Below are 22,412 nucleotides of genomic sequence, written 5' to 3'. Positions count from 1 at the left end.
GGGTACATTGAGTACAGCAGTCGTACATTGTTGTTCAGGTGAAATCCAAGTCAGGAACTTGCAGAGCTCAGGCAAGGAGGACAGCAGTCAGACTTTACCCTTGATCAAATCGCTTTGAGAGCCCTAAAAAGTTTTCATATCCACAGCTCATCCAGTTGTCCTTGATATCCTAGAATAAAACTCCAGAGACCCTGAGGAAATAGCAACAGGCCTAGCCCAAATCTTCCTTCAGGAAATGCCCAGCACTTAGTCCTATTATCAAGTCTAAAGTCAAAAAGTAGGCTGGAAGAATGAACAGCAGCAACAACAAAGAGAATTCCATCATAAAGAGCTCCTGTGGCAGCAGGAAAACTAAAGACAGAATCCTCGATGAAGGGAATGACCAAAACATCTACAAACAAGAACCTCAAAGGAAAACACGGCTTATGACCAGTTTTATCTAGAGTTCCTAGAAGCTATGGAGCAAATAAAAAAAAAAGTTTAAAATATTTGAGTAATTGAAATTAGAGTACTAGAGGCAAAAAGTTGGAAATGAGAGCAATGGAACAGATTAGAAAGGGAATTAACAGGTTGGCTGAGGAGGTACAGAACCTTGCCCAAGCAACATATCTTAAAAGAAAACTGCCCAGATCTTAGATGAAACCTTCCATCATAGCCCAAAATGCAGAGCTTCCAGGTCAAAGAAAAAATACTATAACCAGCCAGGAAGAAAGAATTCAGGTATCCTAGTCAGAATCACACATGATTTAGCAACCACTATTCTTAAGGAATGGAGAACTTGGAACATGATATTCCAAAAGAAAAGGATACAGGCTTATCTTACTCAATAAAATTGAATATAGTTGGGCCAAGGAAAAAATAGACCTTTAAGTAAATAGACATTTTCCAAGCATTCTTGATGAAGCACTCAGAGTTGTGTAGAAACTTTGGAATACAAACACAGTATGTAAGAGAAGTATAAAAAGATAATATAATGCAGTCTTTTAGATAATAGTAACCTAGTAATAGTAACTGAGCTTGCTCAGTTACTTTTAATTCTTATTAAATATTCTACATAAATAAGATGTGTATTGATAAGTTGGAGAGTGTCCATTGGGTGGCAACCAGGATGGTGAAAGGATTTTATTCTATTGTAATACCAGAATTTGTTGAAGAAATTTAGCAGTTTCTTCAAGTTTAGTCTAGAGAAGAGAATTGGGCTATGGATACCCAAATGGTAGTAGGCATGATAAGTGTTTTCAGTTCAGATATTTGAAAGGCCAGTTTGTGGAGGAAGTTTTAGATTTGTTGTCTTTGTTTTATGAGGGCAAATTCTGGAGCAGTGGGTGGAAGATGTAAAGAGGCAAATTAAGTTTTTATGGGGGGCAGTTAGATGGAGTGGGAATAGACTGCTGTAGAAGGAAATGGCAAACTACTCCAGTATCTTTTCTAAGACCACCCCAGATGGGATCTTAGGGAGTTGGACATGACTAAAAATTACTACAGTGATTAAACAACAACAGCATCAAATTTAGTTTTTGTCTCTGGAGAAACTTCCTACCAATTAGAAGTGCCTAATAGTCAGTGGGCTGCTTCAAAAGCTAACAGATTACTCCGCTTTAGAAGCTTTCAAGCAGAAACCAGATAGTTATTTATGTGTGTTTTATTGGAGTTTTCTTTTATCAGTGGGTTGAATTAGATAGCTATTGATGTACCTTCAGGTGCTCAGATTCAGTGAACATAGACCCTTTGATGCTGAATTGAGTGGTTTTTTAACTCTCATGCAAAAGTTTCACATTAGGCATTTTGCAAAGAAAAAAAGCAAGAATATAGTAAGTGAAAAAACATCCATGCTTTATCAGTTCTTTCTCTGAATGGGGATAGCATTTTTCATCTTAAGTCTTTTGTAGTTGTCTTGGACCATTGCATTGATCAGGGTAGTTGAATCTTTTACAGTTGATTGTCATTACCATATTGCCATTACTTTGTACAGTAATCTCCTGGTTCTATTCACTTTACTTTGCATCAGTTCATATGAGCTTTCTTGAAAACTATCCTCTTCATTATTTCTTATAGTAAAACCATATTCTTTCACATTCATATATCATAATTTGTCAACCACTCCTCAATTGATGGGCATTTCCTCAATTTTCAGTTCATTGTCACCTAAAAAAGAGCTGATATAAATATTTTTGTACGTATGGGTCCTTTTCCTTTTTCCTTGTTTTCTTTAAGAAACAGACTGATTAGCCGAATTGCTAAGTCAAAGGGTGTGCACAGTTTTATGTGCCTTTGGGCATCTTTCCAAATTATTCTCTAAATTGGTTGGAACAGTTCACAGCTACACCAGCAGTGCATTAGTGTACCTATTTTTTCATATCCCTTTCAGTATTTGTCATTTTTTCCCCGACATATTAGCCAATCTGATAGGTGTGAGGTAGTGTCTCAACATTGTTTTAATTTCTATTTCTCTAATATCAATTATTTAGAACATGTTTTCATACAGTTATTGATAGCTTTTTCTTCTGAAAATTTCCTGTTCATAACCCTTCACCATTTATCAATGGGGAATTTATAATGGGGAACAGGTCTTTTTATTTATAAATTTTGCTCAGTTCTATATATATTTGAGAAGTGAAACCTTTATCTAAGAAACTTGCTGTAAATTCCCCTCCTTCCCCTGATAGTTTCCTCCTTGTCTTCTGATTTTGGCTGTAGTGTTTTGTTTGTGCAAAACATTTTAAATTTCATATAATCAAAATTAACCATTTTATCTTCCATGATCCTCTACCCTTGTTTGGTCATAAACTCTCCCCTTATCAATGGATTTGGTGGGCAATTTTTTCTGTGCTCCCCTACTTTCTTATAACGTTCTTTATGTCTGTCATGTACCTATATTGACCTTATCTTGGTATGTGGCTTGAGATGTAATTCTATGCCTAGTTTCTATCAGACTGCTTTCCATTTTTCCCAGCAATTTTTGTCAGATAGTGAGTTCTTTTCCCCAAAACTTGGATTTAAATTACTATTGTCATTTCAAGTTCTCCATGCCTTTATAGTGCTAGTTGCTAAATACTGTGTTATTCTGACAGTATTTGACTTTTTCATTCTAAAGGTATGCAGTATTTTCTCCCTAACCTAAAGTGCTAGTATTTGATTATAATATTCCTGGGAGTTTTCATTTTTGGGTCTCTTTCAGGAAGCTGTCAGTGGATTTTCAACTTCCGTTTTACCTTCTGCTTCTAAGGCATGAGGGACTTTTTTTTTAATAATTACTTAAACTTTCATGTGTAGGCTCTTTTTTTGATTATGGCTTTCAAGTAATCTAATGATTCTTAAATTACCGCTCCTCGATCTCTTTTGCACAACAGTTGTTTTCTCAGTGAAATGTTTCACATTTTCGTCTAACTTTCCATTCTTTTGACTTTGTTTTATAGTTTCTTGATATCTCATGGAATCAGTGGCTTCTACTTTTTGCACTTCATTTACCAAGCTGTTTGTTCTCTTCTCATAATTTTCTTTCATTCCTCTCAGTTCTTTTCATAGTTTTTTCCTCTACTATTTAATTTTTAAAGTAATTTTTTGGTTTTTAAAAAAATTTTTAAAAATTTTTCTCAGAATTTTAATTTGACTTTCCCTTTGAGGCTTTCTTTGTAGATGTTTTCATATCATTGTGTGTTTTTGTTTGTTTGTTGATTAGTTTTTCCCTTTCTGAGTTTGTTTCTTGAGCTTCCCTGTCACATAGTAGCTATTTGTGATCAGGTTCTTTTTGTTGTTGTCTCATTTTTCCAGCTTAATTTTTGACTTTTAATTTTATGTTAGAGTTGGTGGAGGGGAGGGCTTACCATCCTAAGCTTTAAGTTTTTTCACTCTGCTGTTTTCAGAACTAATTTGGGGGGTCTGTAGGTTTTCAGTGTTTTTGTGGTGGTGTGCTCTTAGGACAGGTATGGTCCCTGGTGCTTATTCTTGTCTTTACCCAGGAATAGCCCCTTCTTCTTTGCAGTTGCCAGTGCTGGAAGTCATCTCTCTTCTGGAAATGGAACCAGGAAGCAGGGTCCTTAATTCTTCCCTGCCCTGGAACTGCTACCTGGAACTAGGAACTAGGGCCCCTCTCCATCCTGGATGTAGGACCTCAAACTGTCTAATGGGCTTTGTACTTGCCAAGTGGTGCTCAGTCTTACACCCAGTATCCAGTTTCCCTGTAATCTTTTTCTGATCCCTTATCACCTTTGGACAGTGAGATCTCCTGATTTTGCTGCTCCCATTATTGCTGCTCCTGTCACAGCTGCCTCTTCGCAGGCCCACAGCTGGTGTTGCTGCCGTACTGTGCTCTCAGCCAGCCCTGACCCTAGTGTCCTAGACTGCTCACTCATACCTCCAGATTGTCCTGGGCAGCAAAAATATCTTACCTAGACCTTTCCTTTTTTATGTCGCTCCAGAATTCTATTTAACATGTTATTTCAAAATTGTTTGGAGGGGATAGTTGGGAAAATTCTACTAGAATCCTTCTTCTATTTTGCCATCTTGTTTTCACCCTGAATACCATGTTCTTTTTCATTGCTAATGTTTTTGTATTTATAGTCTTAGTTCATAGTATATAGTATCTTACACAGTTACTTAATAACTTGCTTAATGCTTCATAAATGTTTAGTAAATGGTTATTAAATGGAATTGACATTGTTACCATCTACATGAGATTCTAGTTTTATGGTTGTAGAGAGGGATAATGACAGTAATTTCTCTTGTATGTGTGTCTTTGGTCTTGATACTACACTGGCATATGTGATAATCTTTGACTTATCTCTTCTTCAACCTACTGCCCTGTAATCCTTTGTTCTGTCTCCACAACCCAAGGAATCGAAACATGACATTTACTGAGGTCATAATCTGGGCATTAATTTCATTTATAGATGGTAAGGCCAACCCCTTTTGAATAATTATGTATCTACCACAAGGTTCTGCAGAGCTCTTTCATTTGCTGCAGCCAGCACAATGTGATCTGCATACAGGAGCAATGGTGGGCCTCACTGACACACAGAATACCTATCCATTGTGAGTTTTGTTTCTAGCTCTTCTCACTCACAGAACTGAACCTTTTGAAGGTATGTATGTTCTTCTCTTTTTTGTTTTTTCTTTCTTTTTAAAAAATTTCTTTCTTTATAGTTTTCAACATTCATTTCCCTAAAATTTTGAGTTCCAAATTTTTTCCCTGTCTCTCCTTTCCTCCCTCCCTAAGATGGCATGTAATTTCATATAGGCTCTACATATACATTCATATTGAACCTATTTTCACATTAGTCATAATATAAAGAAGAATTAGAACCAATGGGAGAAATCACGAGAAAGATGAAACAAACGAAAAAAGAGAGAGAAAAAAACAAGTAATATGCTACAGTCTGCATTCAGACTCCACAGTTCTTTTTCTGGATGTGGACAGCGTTTTCCATCATGAGTCATTTGGAGTTGTCTTGTATTCTTGCTTTGCTAAGAAGAGGTAAGTTTATCAGTTAGTTATCACACATTGTGGCTGTTACCATGCACAGTGTTCTCCTGGTTCTGCTCATTTCACTCAGTATCAGTTCATGCAAGTCTTTCCAGGTTTTTCTGAAGTCAGCCTGCTCATCATTTCTTATAGCACAGTAGAATTCCATTGCATTCATATACCACAACTTGTTCAGCCATTACCCAATTGATTAGCATCCCCCTCAATTTCCAGTTCTTGGCTACCACAAAAAAAAGCTGTTATAAATATTTTTGTACATGTGGGACCCTTTCTCATTTGTATGATCTCTTTGGGATACAGCCCTAGAAGTGGTATTGCTGGGACAAAGGGTACACACATTTTTATAGCCCATAGGGCATAGTTCCAAATTGCTCTCCAAAATGGTCGAATCAATTCACAACTCTTCCCACATCTTCTCCAGCATTTATAATTTTTCTGCTTTGTCACGTTAGCCAATCTGATAGGTGTGATGTGCATGGTACCTCTGAGTTATTTTGATTTGCATTTCTCTAATCAATAATGATTTAGAGCATTTTTTTTTCTTTTGACTATAGATAGCTTTAATTTCTTCATCCAAAAACTGCCTATTCCTAGCTTTTGACCACTTATCAATTGGGGAATGACTTGTATTCTTATAATTTGTCTCAGTTCTCTATGTAATTTAGAAATGAAGCCTTTATCAGAGACACTGACTGTAAAAATTGTTTCACAACTTTCTGCTTCCCTTCTAATCTTGGCAGTATTGGCTTTGTGCAAAACCTTTTCAATTTAGTGTAATAAAAATTATGCATTTTGCATTTCATAATGTTCTCTAACCCTTGTTTGGTCATAAATACTTCCATTCTCCATAGATTTGACAGGTAAACTATTCCTTGCTCTCCTAATTTACTTGTGGTATCAGCCTTTATATCTATATCATGTTTGAACTTATCTTGGTATGTGGTATAAGATGTTGGTCTGTGCCCAGTATCTGCCATACTATTTTCGAGTTTTCCCAGCAGTTTTTGTCAAAAAGTGAGTTCTTATCCCAGAGACTGGAGTCTCTGGGTTTTTTGAACAGTAGTTTATTATTGTCATTGACTATGGTGTCTTGCATACTTAACATGTTCCACTGATCCACCACTCTGTTTCTTAGCCAATACCAAGTAGTTTTGAAGATTGCTGCTTTATAATACAATTGAAGATGTGGTATGGATAGGCCACCTTCCCTATCATTTATTTTCATTAATTGCTTTGATATTCTGGACCTTTTGTTCTTCTAGATGAATTTTTCTTATGATTATATAGCTCTATAAAATAAATTTTGGTAGCTTGATTGGTTTCACTTACTGCTCCCTCCACTTCCTCCCATTCTCATTGGAAATCCTTCTAGCTTATCCCCTTACTTATAATGTTTGCTAATGGTTTTAGGTAGAGGTTACTTATCATTTTAAGGGATACTTTATTGATTGTTATGTTCTCTAGTGTTTTTAACAGGAATGGGTATTGTATTTTGTCAAAAGCTTTTTCTGCATTTATTGAGATAACCATATGATTTGTGTTAATTTTGTTTTTAATATGATCAGTTATGCTGATACTTTTCCTAATATTAAACCAGCTCTGTATTCCTGGTGTAAATCCTCCTGGTATATTATCTTCATGATAAGTTGCTGTAATGTCTTTGCAAATATTTTATTTAAAATTTTCACATTTTTATTCATTGGGAAAATTGGTTTATAATTTTCTTTCTCTGTTTTGGCTCTTTCTCGTTTTAAATATCAGCACCATATTTGTATCATAAAGAGAATTTGTCAGGAGGTTTCCTATTTTCCCAGATATTTTATATAGTATTGGAATTGATTGTTCTTTAAATGTTTGATAGAATTCACTTGTAAACCAATCTAGCGCTGGCATTTTTTCTTAGGGAGTTCATTGATGACTAACTGTTCATTTTTTTTTCTGAAAAAGGTTTACTTAAATTTTTTATTTCCTTTTGTGTTGGTCTGGACAATTCATATTTTTATAAATATTCATCCATTTAAATTAGATTATCAAATTTATTGGCATATATTTGGGCAAAGTAGCTCCACATTATTGTTTTAATTTCCTCTTCATTGGTGATGAATTCACCGTTTTCATTTTTCATACTGGTCATTTGGTTTTTTTCTTTTTTAAAATTCAGATTAACCAAAAGTTTTTCTGTTTTATTGTTTTTTTTTGTAAAACCAGCTCATAGTTTTATTTATCAGTTCAATAGTTTTCTTAATTTCGGTTGTATTATTCTCTCCTTTCATTTTCAGAATTTCTAATTTTTTTTAAATTTTGAATTCGTTCTTTTTTTAGTTGCATGGTCAATTCATTGATCTCCTCTTTCTCTATTTTATTCATGTAAGCATTTAGAAATGTAAAAATTTCCCTAAGAACTGCATTGACTGATCCCATAAGATCTGGTATGTTGTCTCATTATTGTTATTCTGTTGAATGATGTTATTGATTCTGTTGTTTTACCCACTCATTTTTAGTCTGTCTTTCCATGGCCCTTTAGTACATGTATTTTTTTATTGCATCATGATCTGAAAAGGATGCATTTAACATTGATGCCTTTCTGCATTCAATTGTGAGGTTTTATACCCTAACAAACGGTCAGTTTTTGTGTAGGTGCCATGTACTGCTGAGAAAAGATATACTCCTTTCTATCCCCATTCAGTTTTCTGCAGAAGTCTATCATATCGGCCTTTTCTAAAATTCTGTTTACCTCCTTAACTTCTTTCTTGTTTATTTTGTGGTTAGATTTATCTAGTTCTGAGAGGGGGAGGTTGAGGGTCCCCCCACTAGTATAGTTTTGCTGTCTGTTTCTTCCTGTAACTCCCTTAAGTTCTCTAAGAATTTTGATGCTGTACTACTTGGTGTGTGTGTTATTGATGATACTACTTTATTGTCTATGGTATCTTTTAGCAAGATGTAGTTTCCTTTCTTATCTTTTTAAATTAAATCTATTTTTGCTTTTTGCTTTGTCTGAGGTCTGGATTGCCCTGTTTTAAAAATTTCAGCTGAAGCATAATGTATTCTACTCATCTTTTACCATTACTCTGTATGTATCTCTCTGCTTCAAATATGTTTCTTGTACATAAATTATTGTAGGATTGGTTTTTTTTTTATCCATTATGCTGTCTGCTTCCATTTTATGGGAGAGTTCATCTCATTCACATTCACAGTTATTATTACTATCTATGTCTTTCTCTTCATCCTGTTTCCTCCCTATGTGTGCTTTTCTCTCTACTTTTTTCCTTTCGTTCCTCACTAGTGTTTTGCTTTTGACTACTGCCTCCCTTAATCTGTCCTCCCTTTTATCAGACCCCTCCCTTTTCTTTCCCCTTTCTCCTACTTCCTTTAGGGTAAGTTAGATTTCTATACCTGAGTATGTTATTCCCTCTTTGAGCCAAATTAGATGAGAGTAAGGTTCAGATATTGCTCATCTTCCTCCCTTCTTTCCCTCTGGTTCTTTGTGCCTCTTTCTGTGATATAATTTACCGTGTTCTGCCCTTTCCTTTTCTCTTCTGCCAGTACAGTCACATTTCACCTCTTAATTAGATATTTTTTATCATCACATCAAAGCAACTTATACCCATGCCCTCTGTCTATGTATACCCATTTTAAATATCATAATATTGATACAGTTCTCAAGAGTTGCAAGTATCATCTTCCCATGTAGGGACTGTAAACAGTTTTACCTTATTGAATTACATGGTGGATTTTTTTCTTTCTTGTTTACCTCCTGTTATGCCTCTTTTGGGTGTGATACTTGAAGATCAAATTTTATATTGAGCTCTGGTCTTTTCATTAGGAAGGTTTGGAAGTGCCTTATTTCATTGAATCTCCTCCGCTTAAAGATTATGCTCAGTTTTGCTAGATAGTTTATCTTTGATTGTAATCCAGGCTCCTTTGTTTTTCAGAATATTATATTCCAGACCCACCTGTCCTTTAATGTAGAAGCTGCAAGGTCCTGCTTAAGTCCTGCAAGGTCCTGACTGTGGTTCTATGATATTTAAATTGTTTCTTTCTGGCTGCTTGCAGTATATTATCCTTGACCTGATAATTCTGAAATTTTCCTAAAACATTCCTTGACATTTTCATTTTGAAATCTCTTTCAGAAGGTGATTGGTATATTCTTCCCATGACTGTTTTACCCTCTGATTCTAGGACCTCAGGGCCATTTTCCTTGATAATTTCTTGAAAGATGCTGCCCATACTCTTTTTTTTTGATCATGGCTTTCAGGTAGACCAGTAATTCTTAAATTATCTCTCTTGGATCTATTTTTCAAGTCAGTTGTTTTTCCAGTGAGATACTTTATGTTTTCCTCTATTTTTTCATCCTTTTTATTTTGTTTGACTGATTCTTGATGTCTCATAGAGTCCTTTGCTTTCCTTGCCTAATTCTAAGTTTTAAGGGATTGTTTTCTTCAATTAGCTTTTGTACCTCCTTTTCCATTCGGCCAATTCTGCTTTTTAATGAGTTCTCTTCAGTGAGTTTTTGTGCCTCCTTTTCCATTTGACCAATTCTACTTTTTAAGGAATTGTTTTGTGCAGTGTACTTTTTTTTCCTATTTGGACAATTGTATTTTTTAAGGAATTGTTCTGCAGTCAATTTTTGTCAATCTTTTTTCAAGCTGTTGACTTCTCTTGTGTTCCTCTCATTTCTTTTCCCAATTTCTATTCTACTTCTCTTATTTGACTTTTAAAATCCTTCTTGAGGTCTTTTAAAGAGGCTTTTGGGGCTAGAGACCAGTTCATATTCTTCTTTTTAGATTTTGGATGCGGGTATATTGACAGTATTTTCCTCTTTTGAATTTATGTTTTGATATTCCCTGTCCCCATAGGAAGAATCTACGATCATTGTCCATTTCTGCTTTTTGCTCATCTTGTTCGCCTATTTTCTGACTTGTAAAGTTGAGCTCTACTTCTGGGGCACAGAGGGCACTGTCTCAAGCTTCTTGTGCTGGGCCAAGGGGCCTGATCACTGGCTTTGTACGCTGAGGCCTCAGATACTTGTAGCTAGAGATTGTATGTGGGTTGTAGCTTACATGGTGCTGAGTTGGGATAGGGTTTACATTCTAAACTGGTTTGCCTGCCATCTGTCTCCACTTGGCAAGAAAGTCATGTTTTCTTACTAAGGTATTTTTTGTGCTCTTTAGGCAATAGATTTATATTCTGTCAACTTCTATAAGAATTATTTTAGTTGATATTAGTAATTTCTGATGTTGATTTCCAATTTTTCATTGCTAAATGCTTTTAAGAATTAGTTCAGATTGAATTGTAATTGTTGGCCATTTTTTTAATTGCTGTTTTTTAATACTAATATTTGGCCCAACAATTTGAGTACTTATGGTAGTACTTATAGTGGTACTTATCAGGGATAAGTATCACATCAATTGCAATTTCCATGAATTTCTGTTAAAACATAATTTACTTGATTGTTTTTCATGATGTTTTTTGGTGTTTGCTATGTTTGCTGTCTACCAGTTCTTTTCTTAAAGAAAGTACTCATGATATAAAATGCATTAGGCTTCTATATAGTCCTCTTTTCTTTGCCCACTCCCTTTCTTTTTTACTGTCATACTTTCCCATATATTATTTTTTCACCATCTTTATGAATTCCTAACTTTTTATTGAAGTTACCTATCATGAAAGAATGTATTAAAAAGCATTTTTAAGTGCTTACTATGTATAAAACACCATGTTGAGCTCTAGGGAGGCAAATAGCAATTATATGTACATGTATATGTACATGTATTTATGACATCTATATCTCTTCGTCTGCATATTTAAAGTTTATATATTTTATGCTCAACTATATTAAATATATATCAGTGTATACACACATAAATATATGCACATATATACACATATGCATACATACATATGTATAAAATATTTTTGTATGGGTATCTTTAATTTTTCTTAGTTTGAATTTTATAATGCTTTCTCCCCTTCTCTTCCTTAGTTGTCCCTGTGATATTGAAAGCACTGACGTATGATGAAAAACGAGGAGCTTGCAGTGTGGGTTCCAACGTGAGAGATGCTGCATGTTATGTTTGTTGGGCTTTTGCCCGTGCCTATGAGCCTGAGGAATTGAAGCCTTTTGTTAATAAAATTTCAAGGTAAGATATATTTTCATGGATACCAATAAATCTTGCTTGATACCTTTTACCCACAACTCACTCTATTTGTTATTGAATGAGTGAATAAATGGATAGATGAATAAATTCATTTTAGGAAAGATTAAGTACATAAGCAGACTTTTTACAGCAATAAGATATTGGCATATTTTAGCCAATGTTGTCATTAGTTCAGCAAGTGTTCTGTGGAGTTTGTCTGCATGCCACTTCTTGAAAAATAGTGTCCTGCTCAAACATATCCACACAGAAAGACAATCCCATATCCCTTAAATTAGTACTTACTTAATAAGTATGCCTATTAAATAAATAAGTTTTTTTCCCCCAGTTATCAATCATTTATTGATAATTGGTTTGGTTAGTTGAATTTTAATTGTACCAAAATATCGGAGCCCAAACAAAAATATAGAAAAGCAGTATCTTTTTTTTAATTAATGTATGATATAATTTCTCTGTTTTTTTTATAAAACATAAAGTTTCTCTTCTTTTACCTAATTTAAAAAAAAATCGAAGTTAAAGAATCTTGAGTTTATTTTAGTAATAGATTCCTGCTACCCTGGACAGCCTTCATTAGTTTCTTTTTACATTTTTTAAACTTCATTTACAAAAGGACAGTGGCTCACTCAGTGACAAACCAACTAGAGACAAAAATATTAGTGCAATAGAGATATATAGTTTCTCTCTTTAGCACTTCTTTGATTCATAGTATGAAAGATTGGCATACCACAAAGTACATGCTTTTGTGTTTTTTTAAAAATTGAATTGGTGCTTAGAAGACTTATAAATAGATGCCAGTTCTGTTATTTACTAATAATTTTGTGCTCCTATGGAATTCTTTAGTTTCTTCATCTCCAAAATGATGTGGTTGTATTGTAAGATATTCAAAGTATATTTTTGTCTTGATCTGGTGAATACTTTGAGGTGCTTTTGTTTTCTTTTTAAAGGGGTAGGATAGAGTACTAGTGAAATTACTCAAAAGTAGTGAAATAGTGTTATAGTCTTATAGTTTGAAGGTCTGATGCTTGAACTACAAGCTATTATCTCTCAGCTAAGGTTGGTGTTCTTATATTTGAAAATTTTCTTTTTATGTTTCAGGTAAAACTTTAAATATCTTTGGTTTGGGAGGAGTAGGTAGTTTCTATGACTCTAGTTCATTGTTCTTCAACCTGTTTTGATTCTGTATCCCTTAGTAAAAACTTTTTGAGCATTCAAAAAATATGCTTGTTTACTTATAAATTATGTACATATTACATGATCCTACTTTCAGTTTATTTTAGTTTTAAAATTTGTTGTTTCTTATTATTTCAAATTTGGAAAACATCTATAAATATAAAAATTCCAAGTTACAAGAACAGACGTAGAGGGATGTATATGAAATCATTAATCTCTATTGCTACAGCTTTTTAAAAGAGAGTCAATAATGTAGTAAAAACATTTCTTTCAAAGATGATTCTAGTTGTGTGTATGCCCCTCTGAATTTTCTTTTTTTTCCTCTTCTGTGATTTTTGTAAAAGAAAAAAAATTCTTCAATGAATATCTTTTTTTTTGTATCAGTCTCAGTAAGCTTCTTTTACCTTCTCTAGTCTTCTCCTGTCCATTTAAAACAAAATTAAAAAAAAATAAACTTCATAACAAATTTAGATATTCCAACTAAAGAATTCTACACATTGCCACGTCAGAAAATGTATATATCGTTTTGAACTTGGGTCCATCATCAGTTTTACAGAGATGAGTAGCTTCTGTTGTCATGCTTGGTCATTGCATTGATTAGCATTCTTAAGTGTTTAAAATTGTGTTTCTTTACGTTATTGTAGTTATTGAATAAATTGTTCTCTTGATTCTGCTGACTTCACTTTCTATCAGTTCATATGGTCTTCCCAGGTTTCTCTGAATCTATTCTTTCATCATGTTAACATTATATTATATTCTCAAATATGAAATCCTCCTTCAAAGCCCTTCACAATCTCGTTCTCTTCCACGCTGAAGTCTTCATACCCTGTTCCTTTCCTCCCCAAAATGTTTGATCTAATGACATTGCTCTTCTTTGAATAAGACACTATGTCTTGTGACTCCATACATTTTTTACTGTCCATCCTTCCTGCCTGGAATGCTGTCCTTCATCTCTGCCTCCTCATTTCCTTTCAGTCTCAGCAAAAATCCCACCTTCTACAAGAAGCCTTTCTGAATCCCTCAAATTCTAATACCTTCTCCCTGTTGATTATTTCCCATTTATCCTGTATATAACTTCTTTGTATGTTTTCTTCCTCCATTACTCTGAGAGTTTCTTGAGAGCAAGGACTATCTATTGCCTTTCTTTGTATCCCTAGTGTGTACACTGCCAGGCATTTGGTGGCCTCTTAATATGTGCTTATTGACTATTAATATGCCATAATTTTTTTCATTCCTCATTTGGTGGTTATGCTCTCAGTTTTCAGTTCTTTGCTATGAGAGAAAGTACTGTAATAAGTATATTTGGACATATGGGTCCTTTTCCTTTCCTTTTGATCTCGATCTTTAGTTCACCTGTGTTTCCAGCCTCTCGGTATCATCCTCAACTTTTCACTAGAATTCACCTCATATATCCAGTCTCATGCCAAGCTTCTTCAGTTCTACCTTCACAACTTTTCTGACATGTGTCCCCTTCTCTCCACTCACGTGACTGCCACATTTGTCCTCATTATCTCACACGTGAACTGCTGAAGTCGTCTTCTGGTTCATTCTGCCTCAGTTCTCTCCTTTATATTCCATCTTCAACTGCTGTAATGCCAATCACAGGAACACACCTGAGGGCTGCTGCTGTGAATAATTTTAAGGGTCTAATCACAAGGTATAACGAACACTCTATTTATTCAGAACTAAATCTTATTGAAGAAACTAAAGCATAGCATTCAAAATCCATAACAGTATAGTAACTTATTATCAGGGCAGCCACATGGTCTTAAACAAAGCATATCATCCAACATATAATACTCAGTATGTCACATGGCACACAGCATATATCAGTGCATTCAGTATATAACATAACATGCCTCTCCACCTTATACTTAAAATCAGAGAGTCCCAGGCCAGTGTCTTCCTTAGCACAACATGTCCCCAGGGGTAGCAGAAAATACCACACTCCACCCCTAGGTTACAGTATGTTACAATCCCCTCAATCAAAATAGAGTGTCCAAATAAAGTCCTCTTGTGGGTACGTCCTCCTCAGCACTGCTGTTGCAGGCTCCCACCTGGCGCTCTCACTGCTGCTGCCTTGCTGCAAAGTTTTCATCTTGACTCAGGACTGACTTCTGAGCCCTGTGCCTCCTCTTCCAGGTCTTTGAGCCTGCTAATCCCAACTCCTGCCTGGATCCTGACACAGGCAACTCTCCACTCTTGCTCCTTTTCTCAGCTCATCGGAGAAGTGATTGCTGCACTCCAGGTTCTCCCTGCTCCTGTCTGACAGCAGGCTCCGGGGGCTCCTGCCCCCAGCTTCTATCTTTGGGAAAATAAAGCTTAACAGGCCAACAACAATATTTACACACATTACCAGCACAGCCATCTCAATTTACTTTTAAAGCTAAGAGGCTCCTTGATAACTGCTTTCATTGTCTCTTCTCTTCATTTTCTTCTTCGGGGTTCACATTCATGGCGGGGGCGGGAAGAAGGGGGACCTTCACAATGGCTACCCACAGTGTTGTCCAGGACACCAAGAATTCTCAGGAGTGGGCCCCAAGGCACTATCAATCTTCCAGCTTTTATATGGTTTTACTTGGCATCTGATTGTCTCTGTAGAGAGCCCACATGCACAGCTCTGAAGCTCAGCATCTCATTGACTCAGCGCCCAAAGGTGGGAGAGCCGACTGTGCCTCAACACCTAATGTGTCCACAGCTATGGATTACTAGGGTTAGTCCCTCAGATGTTTTCAATCCAGCCTGAACCCTGGCAAACTGAATTTCAAAAGAAAAGCCACAAAAATCCCACCTTGCTTGTGGTTACAGCTGCTGAATTATTTTTTTCCGTAAGTACAGGCCTGACTATGTCACTTCCATACTCTGCAAAGTTCCAGGGATCCTTATCTCTTTCAGGATCAAATACAAGATTACTATTTTTCTTTAAAAGGCTTCACAACTTCCCCTTTTACTCCCTTTCCAGTATTCTTTCTCTTTAGTCATTTCCTTATATTCAGTATTCCGGTGATAATGGAGTCACTGATGCTGGTCGCTTTACCCTTCTTCAAAAGCCCCTCCACCAGTACTGAAGACTGAGAGAAAGCTAAAACAAAACAAAATTCTTGTAAGAAATATAATGATAAAGCAAAATTAATATATACAATATCTACATCCAGTATGTCTTTTTTGTCCATTAATCTTTCTATCAGGAGGCATGTAACATGCTTCATCATCTGGAGATATGGCTTGTAATTGCTTTTGTCAGAGTTCTTAAGTCTTTCCACTTTGTTTTTGTTTACAATGTTGTTGTCATTTTAAAGATTTGTTCTCCTGGTTCTACTTACTTCACTCTGCATCAGTATATACTCCCCAGGATTCTCTGAAATTGTCTTTTTCATAATTTTTAATGGTACAATAATGTATTTAAATTCACATAAAATAATTTGTTTATTCATTCCCCAGTTTATTGGCAGAACTTTTCATTCTGCTTCTTTTATTTTTTTTGTTTTCACCTTTTAATCTCTTGCAAATACAGAAATTTATTGTTTTAAGCTCTTTTCTTCCCAATGTAATCTTCCTTTTTAATTCCCATTCCCTTCACTCTTCCTGTTTCCCTGTGTTGAGTTTGTTGTATTGCTACAACAGACTGTTACGTGTACATGTCTAATTGGCATTTATCTAATTATCATGATTTGGAGTGTTTTTTTCATATGGGTATAGATAGTTTGGAATTCTTCCCTTGGGAATTGCCTGCTTTTATCTTTCTTTTTCTGTTGTGGAATGGTTCTTAGTCATAAATTTTATTATATTTAAGAAAAGTCCATTTATTGATATGCTTTCTAGTATTTTAAACATAGGTGTTGGGTTTTGTCAAAATCAGTTTGTATCAATTGATATAATAATGTGGTTTGTATTATTTATGTAACTCATATGGTTTATTATATTTTGATCTTCCTTAGAATGAACCATCCCTGCACTCCTGGTACATATGTCTAACCTGATCATTATGTACAATGTTTCAAATATGTTGTAGAATATTTTTAGTATATTTAAAATTTCTGAGTGAATATTCAGTAGAGATTTAGCTCTGTAGTTTTCTTTCTCTACTTTCCCCCAAATTTAGATATGAAAGTTGTATATATTGTAATTGAAAGAGTATGGAAAGGTTTTTAAGTAATACTTAAATTAATTATTCTTTGATTGTTTGAAAGTATTCACTTGTAAATTCTTCTGGTTGTGGAAATTTTTTTTTTCAGGGAGTTAATTTATGGCTTATCCAATTTTTTTTTCTGATATTGTATATGTATGTATGTATACATACACAAGCACACACATACATATATATGTACAGAACCAATAACAGATAAAAATATAAATATAAAATCTAAAGAAATTGTGAATACGTGTGTGCATCTGTGTGTACATACATACAGATATGTACACACACAAATACCTACTCCCAAGATAAAAATAACACAAAACATCTTAGTTTCTCTGTCTTATTTAACTTGCTTTATGCTTTGAAGGCCTTGTTTGTGAGATAAATTATTGTTTCTTTCCACCGAATAGAATTCATCTTCACATAGTTCCTTCCAGTTGAACAAGTGTGTATACTTTTCCATGAATAGTGGAAAGGTAGGAAGGGCATTCATTATGAGCATCTTTAAAAGTCAAACTGAGGATTTTGTTTTTAAGCTTTACATTTATTAAATGGGATGACATGGTTAAGAATATCCCTTTGGGACTCATCATGGAAAATTCCATCACACTCAGAGGTAGAAATATGAAGTCTGAATGCAGATTGAAGCATTCTATTTGATCTTCTTTTGTTTTGTTTTTTTCTTTCTCATGGTTCCTCTCATTTGTTGTAATTCTTCTATACGACATGACTAATGTGAAAATATGTTTAACAAGAATGTATATGTAGAGCCTATATAAGATTGTATGTTATCTTGGGAAGGGGGAAAAAGTTTAAAATTTATGGAGGTCAATGTTGAAAACTAAAAATAAATTAATTAATTTAAAAATAAAATATAATAAATGATTCCCCCCCCAAAAGTAAAAGAGAATATCACTTTGGTGATCTTTTGTAAAATGAAGATTGGCCTATTGTGGAGAGAGACATGAGGCAGGGAGACCAACCATATATAATCCAGGGAGAGAGACAAAGAGGGAGAGACAAAGACAGAAAGATAGATTTGGAAAGAGACAGAGATAGATCAAGGAACAGGTAAGTTGTAGCTGGGATGATAGTGGTTCCCTAGGTAATAAGAAAGTAAGAGTGGGTGCAGCTAAGTGGTGTAGTGTATAGAGTGCTTGGCCTGAAGTCAGGAAGGACTCAACTTCTTGAGTTCAAATCTGACACTTACTAGCTGTGTAACCCTGGACAAATCACTTAACCCTGTTTCTGTCAGTTCCTCATCTGTAAAATGAACTGGAGAAGGAAATGGCAAGCCACTCCAGAATCTGCTAAGAGAAAGCCCCAGATGGGGTCGTGAAGAATTAGACATGACTGAAATTACTTAACAACAATAACTAGAGTAGGGGTTTTTTGGAAAAGACAATGAATTCACTTTTGGACATATTGAATTTTAAGACACGATGTCCAGTTTTAGATGTCTAATAATCAGTAGGAAATGACAGACTGGATGGAGGTCAGGAGAAAGTTTCTGATCAGATAAATAGGTCTGAGAATCATTTGCATAGAGAAGAAAATGGAATCCATAGGAGCTGATACAGTTAATAAATGAAGTAGTCTAGAAAGAGAAGAGAATGATAGAGCCTTGGGGTTACCCATAGTTAATCAGTAATGTTGAAAGTACTGTGCTAAGTGTTGGGGTTAATAAAAAGGCAAAAGACAACCCCTACTCAAGAGGAGCTCATGATTTAATGGAGGAGATAATTTATAAACAATGATGTGCAAATAAATTATATATAGGATAAATTGTAAAGAATTAACAGAAGGAATTAAGGGGGATCAGGAAAGGCTTCTTGTAGAAGGTGGGATTTTAGTTGGGAATTGAAGGAAGCCAGGAGGGAGAGATTAAGAGGGAGAACATTCCAGGCATGTGAAATAACTAGAGAATGTGTCTGGAGCCAAGAGATGTAGATGCTTGAGAACAGCAAGGAGGTCAGTTTCACTGAATCCCAGAATATATGGGGCATATAGGGTATAAGAAGACTGGAAGGGGGGAGGGGGAAAAGAGGAGAGGATGGATAAGTTATAAAGGATTTTAAAAGACAAACACGATTTTGTATTTTGTCCTGGAGGTTTTAGGGAGCCATTAGAGTTGTCATATATGTCCTTTAGGAAGGACTTTGAGGGATGAGTAGAATATTGACTGTAGTGGGGAGAGATGTAAGGCAAAGGGACCAACCAGTAGGCTATTGCTTGTGTTTGTCCTTGGTTCTCAAAGATGATCATGACATCAAGATGATGACAGGACTTGCAGCTGACTTTGATTTGAGTGAGGGAGGGCTGTGCAGGGTCACCAGTCTCACCTTCTTCTCTTGAGCCATCTGGGTTCAGTGGCCAGATATTCATTGGTATGGCTGGAGATGGTCCAGGATGTAATGTGAGATCTTGGCCCTTTCAGGCTAAGGTCATATCACATTCTCACTTTGAGTGAGATGCACCCATTCAATGAATAGGCTTCTTTTAGTAGTTATTCAAGGGATGGCCCCTTTAATAAAAAAAACAAAAAACAAAATCAAACAGGGAGGAGAAGACCTTCAAGGTTCGTGGTTAAAATAGAAACAGTTACTATTTAGTAATTACATTCACTCTGTGCTAGGTGGGTGGCTATTGCAGTAGTACAGGAAAGAGGCGATCTTCTTACATTCATCACTTATCACTGGTCTGTACCAGGATGGTCACATTATCAGAGGAGAGAATTTCATTTATGAGAGATGCTACAGAGGTACAAATGCCAAGACTTGATTATTGATTGTATATAGAGGGTGAGAGACAGTGAAAAGTTGAGGATGACGCCTGTGTTGTAAGCCTGGGTGTCTGGGAAGATGGTAACATCTTTGTTTATGTGAAATGAGTAAGTTGAGGAAGTATAATGTTGGGTTGCTTGAGAAAGTATCATTGTGTATGTTGAAGTTCCCTATTGTAAGAACAGGGACTGGAGAGGAAAGACTATGAGCCAGGAACTGAACATGTTGAGGAAGGGAAAAATCCTAGAGGTCTGTAGACAACAAGTACCAGAATTTTGATTGGTTGAGTAGATATGGATCGAGTGAACCTTAAAGGAGAAGAGATAACTGAGTGATAGTGGTAGAAGAAGAATTCAGAAGTGACATTTGGAAGCAGAGAATATTCCAATTTCCCTATCTCAATTAGTGACTTGATGGAAATCAATAAAAATATAGCCATTGCTGGAAAGGGTGGCCATGGAGACTGTATCTTCAAGAGGGAGTCAGATCTCAACGAGAATCAGTAGATAGAAGTGGCAAAAGAGAAGATTTGAGATGAAGGCAATTTGTTACCTATGAAGCAGACATTCCAGAGAATAGAGTAGAAGGTTTCAGTAGCTTTAGAGTGTGACATTTGGGGTGGGAGGGTTAAGAAGAATGGGTATGAGGTTACAGGTAGCAGGGAATGAGAATACTATGAATCATTATGGCAAAGAAGTTTTTTAGTTGTTTGAGATAAATATTCATTGTTGATATGTGTTTGGGTTCAGAGTTGTCTTCTAAGGGCCTTAGATAGTTTAGTCAAGGGAATAAGAACTTAGAGCTGAAAAAATGGTGTTATTCTCCTTTCTTAAGTCAGGATTCCAGGCAGGATACTTGACGCAATTGCCTTTCTTCACTATTCTGGAAGGGAGGAATCTGGTATTTGATGGAATATTGTTTCTTTCCCTTTCTCATAGAAGATTAGACACCAGATAGGAGATGTGGTCGGTAGGAATAGTACCTCCTGCCCTCACCACAAAAATAGGAGATTGGCTCACTAGAATATTCTCTCTTTACCTCAAAAGCAAAAAGCTGTTTTCTTGTGGAACGACTTTCCTCCTCTTCCCATGGAGGCTGGAGACTGAGCAGGAGATATTGCCCGAAAGAATGGTAGCCTCTACCCTCACCACAAAGTTAGCAGTAGTAGATTGGATGAAGATTCAGTAAAGCAGTTTGAGAAGGTGTGGTTAGAAAATCGACAGATAGGGAGAGAACAATGTCATGAAAACCTAGAGAGAAGAGAATATCAAGAAGAGAATGATCCACAGTGTCAGATAATGCAGAGAGGCTAAGAAGATGCTGCTGCTTGAGAAAAGGACATTTGGCTTTTGTCAGGGGATAGCGCCAACATGATATTCATAGCATCTACAACGGCTGTGAGTATGCAGTGTAATTCTGAATTGTAAAATATAACAGACTTTCCACATGGAAGACAGAACCAGAATATTTATTCATATACCAGAGAGCTGAATCCTAATACTAGAAGGCCAAATCTATCATAACAAGAAAGAAATCTATACATAATAACAATGTAGAGGGAATTGCCATCCCCAGACCTTCTCCATGCTAGGGCCTTTCCACAAACAAACACTCACAGCTCACTGCCTGCTTCCTCTCTCTCCTTCAGCTCTAACTATTGTGTCTAACTTCCTCTCAGCTCTTCCTGCTTCACCCCTTCCTGCTCCACTCATTTGGCAAAGACCTCCCACCCTTCCTGCTTCACCCCTTCCTTCTCCACTTATTTGGCAAAGACCTCCCACCACAGACTCATGTGATTTAAGCAGGTCACATAGGTCTGTTAATGGATGGGAAAGATCTTTCCATTAAGCAAAATACATTAACCATACATTTGGCCCCAAGATCTTTCATATCCATTACATAGGTGTTGTTGAGTCTTGTGATGTCCAGGAGACCTATCTCACCACTATTGGGAGTAAATGAAAATATAATCTAGTGCACTCTGGATGGGGCCTGGTAGGCACTGGTAATTTGAAGTGAATCTGGTCTGGGAATGGCTTCCTGAGTACTGGGTGAAAACTGAAGCCAGAAACTTGTGGTCTGGTTCTGATACAGGGCATCCTGAAAAGACTCAGGAGAAAGGAGAACCAGTTAATTCGACTGAATTGAGGCTGAGGAAGGATCAAAGTTGGAGGGGACAATTGGGCAAAAAAAAAATCCCTAAGAGGGTCCTGAGGTGAATGCAGAGGTCACATCTGTGGCCAATGTTAAATGCAGATGAAACAGTACTCCCTGGAAAGTTCCATGCATTAAGTAGTCACAAGTGAAAGGGTGCCTAAATGAGGGGGACCGTACTCCCTGGGATGTCTCAGTGGCAACAATCATGGGGATTTTGATTAGGCTTAAGAGAAGAAGTCCTGACTCTTGTTGTTGTTTAATCTTTGTTGTTTAAGTGTTTTCAGTTGTGTCCAATTCTTCATGACCCCATTGGGCTTTTATTGGCAAAGAGACTAGAGTACTAACTCCAGTGCCTTCCTTTTAGATAGCATGTGGGTCTGTAACTTTCTGACTGACCATGTCCTTCTGTCCTAACTTCAGGAGTATGTGGAGAAAGTATGAAAAAAGTATGAAGTTTTCATTCAATCCTTTACTAGAGTAGAGAATAAAATTTCTATTTAGTAAATATTAAAAAGTCACTTATCTGTTAT

General features: G+C 35.9%; 1 protein-coding gene across 1 annotated transcript in view; it reads left to right on the top strand.

Annotated features, from left to right (window-relative positions):
* Positions 1 to 22,412, top strand: part of TBCD (tubulin folding cofactor D) — a 414,951-nt gene that overhangs the window by 183,006 nt on the left and 209,533 nt on the right. Inside the window, exon 15 of the mRNA XM_072640887.1 lies at positions 11,463 to 11,619. Coding sequence (XP_072496988.1) covers positions 11,463 to 11,619 — 157 coding nt within the window. The remainder of the gene's footprint in view (positions 1 to 11,462; positions 11,620 to 22,412) is intronic.

The sequence above is a fragment of the Notamacropus eugenii genome, chromosome 2, assembly GCF_028372415.1.
Source record: "Notamacropus eugenii isolate mMacEug1 chromosome 2, mMacEug1.pri_v2, whole genome shotgun sequence".
Classification (NCBI taxonomy): Eukaryota; Metazoa; Chordata; class Mammalia; order Diprotodontia; family Macropodidae; genus Notamacropus; species Notamacropus eugenii.
Note: the sequence above shows the minus strand (reverse complement) of the source record. Positions and strands in the feature narration are given on the sequence as shown.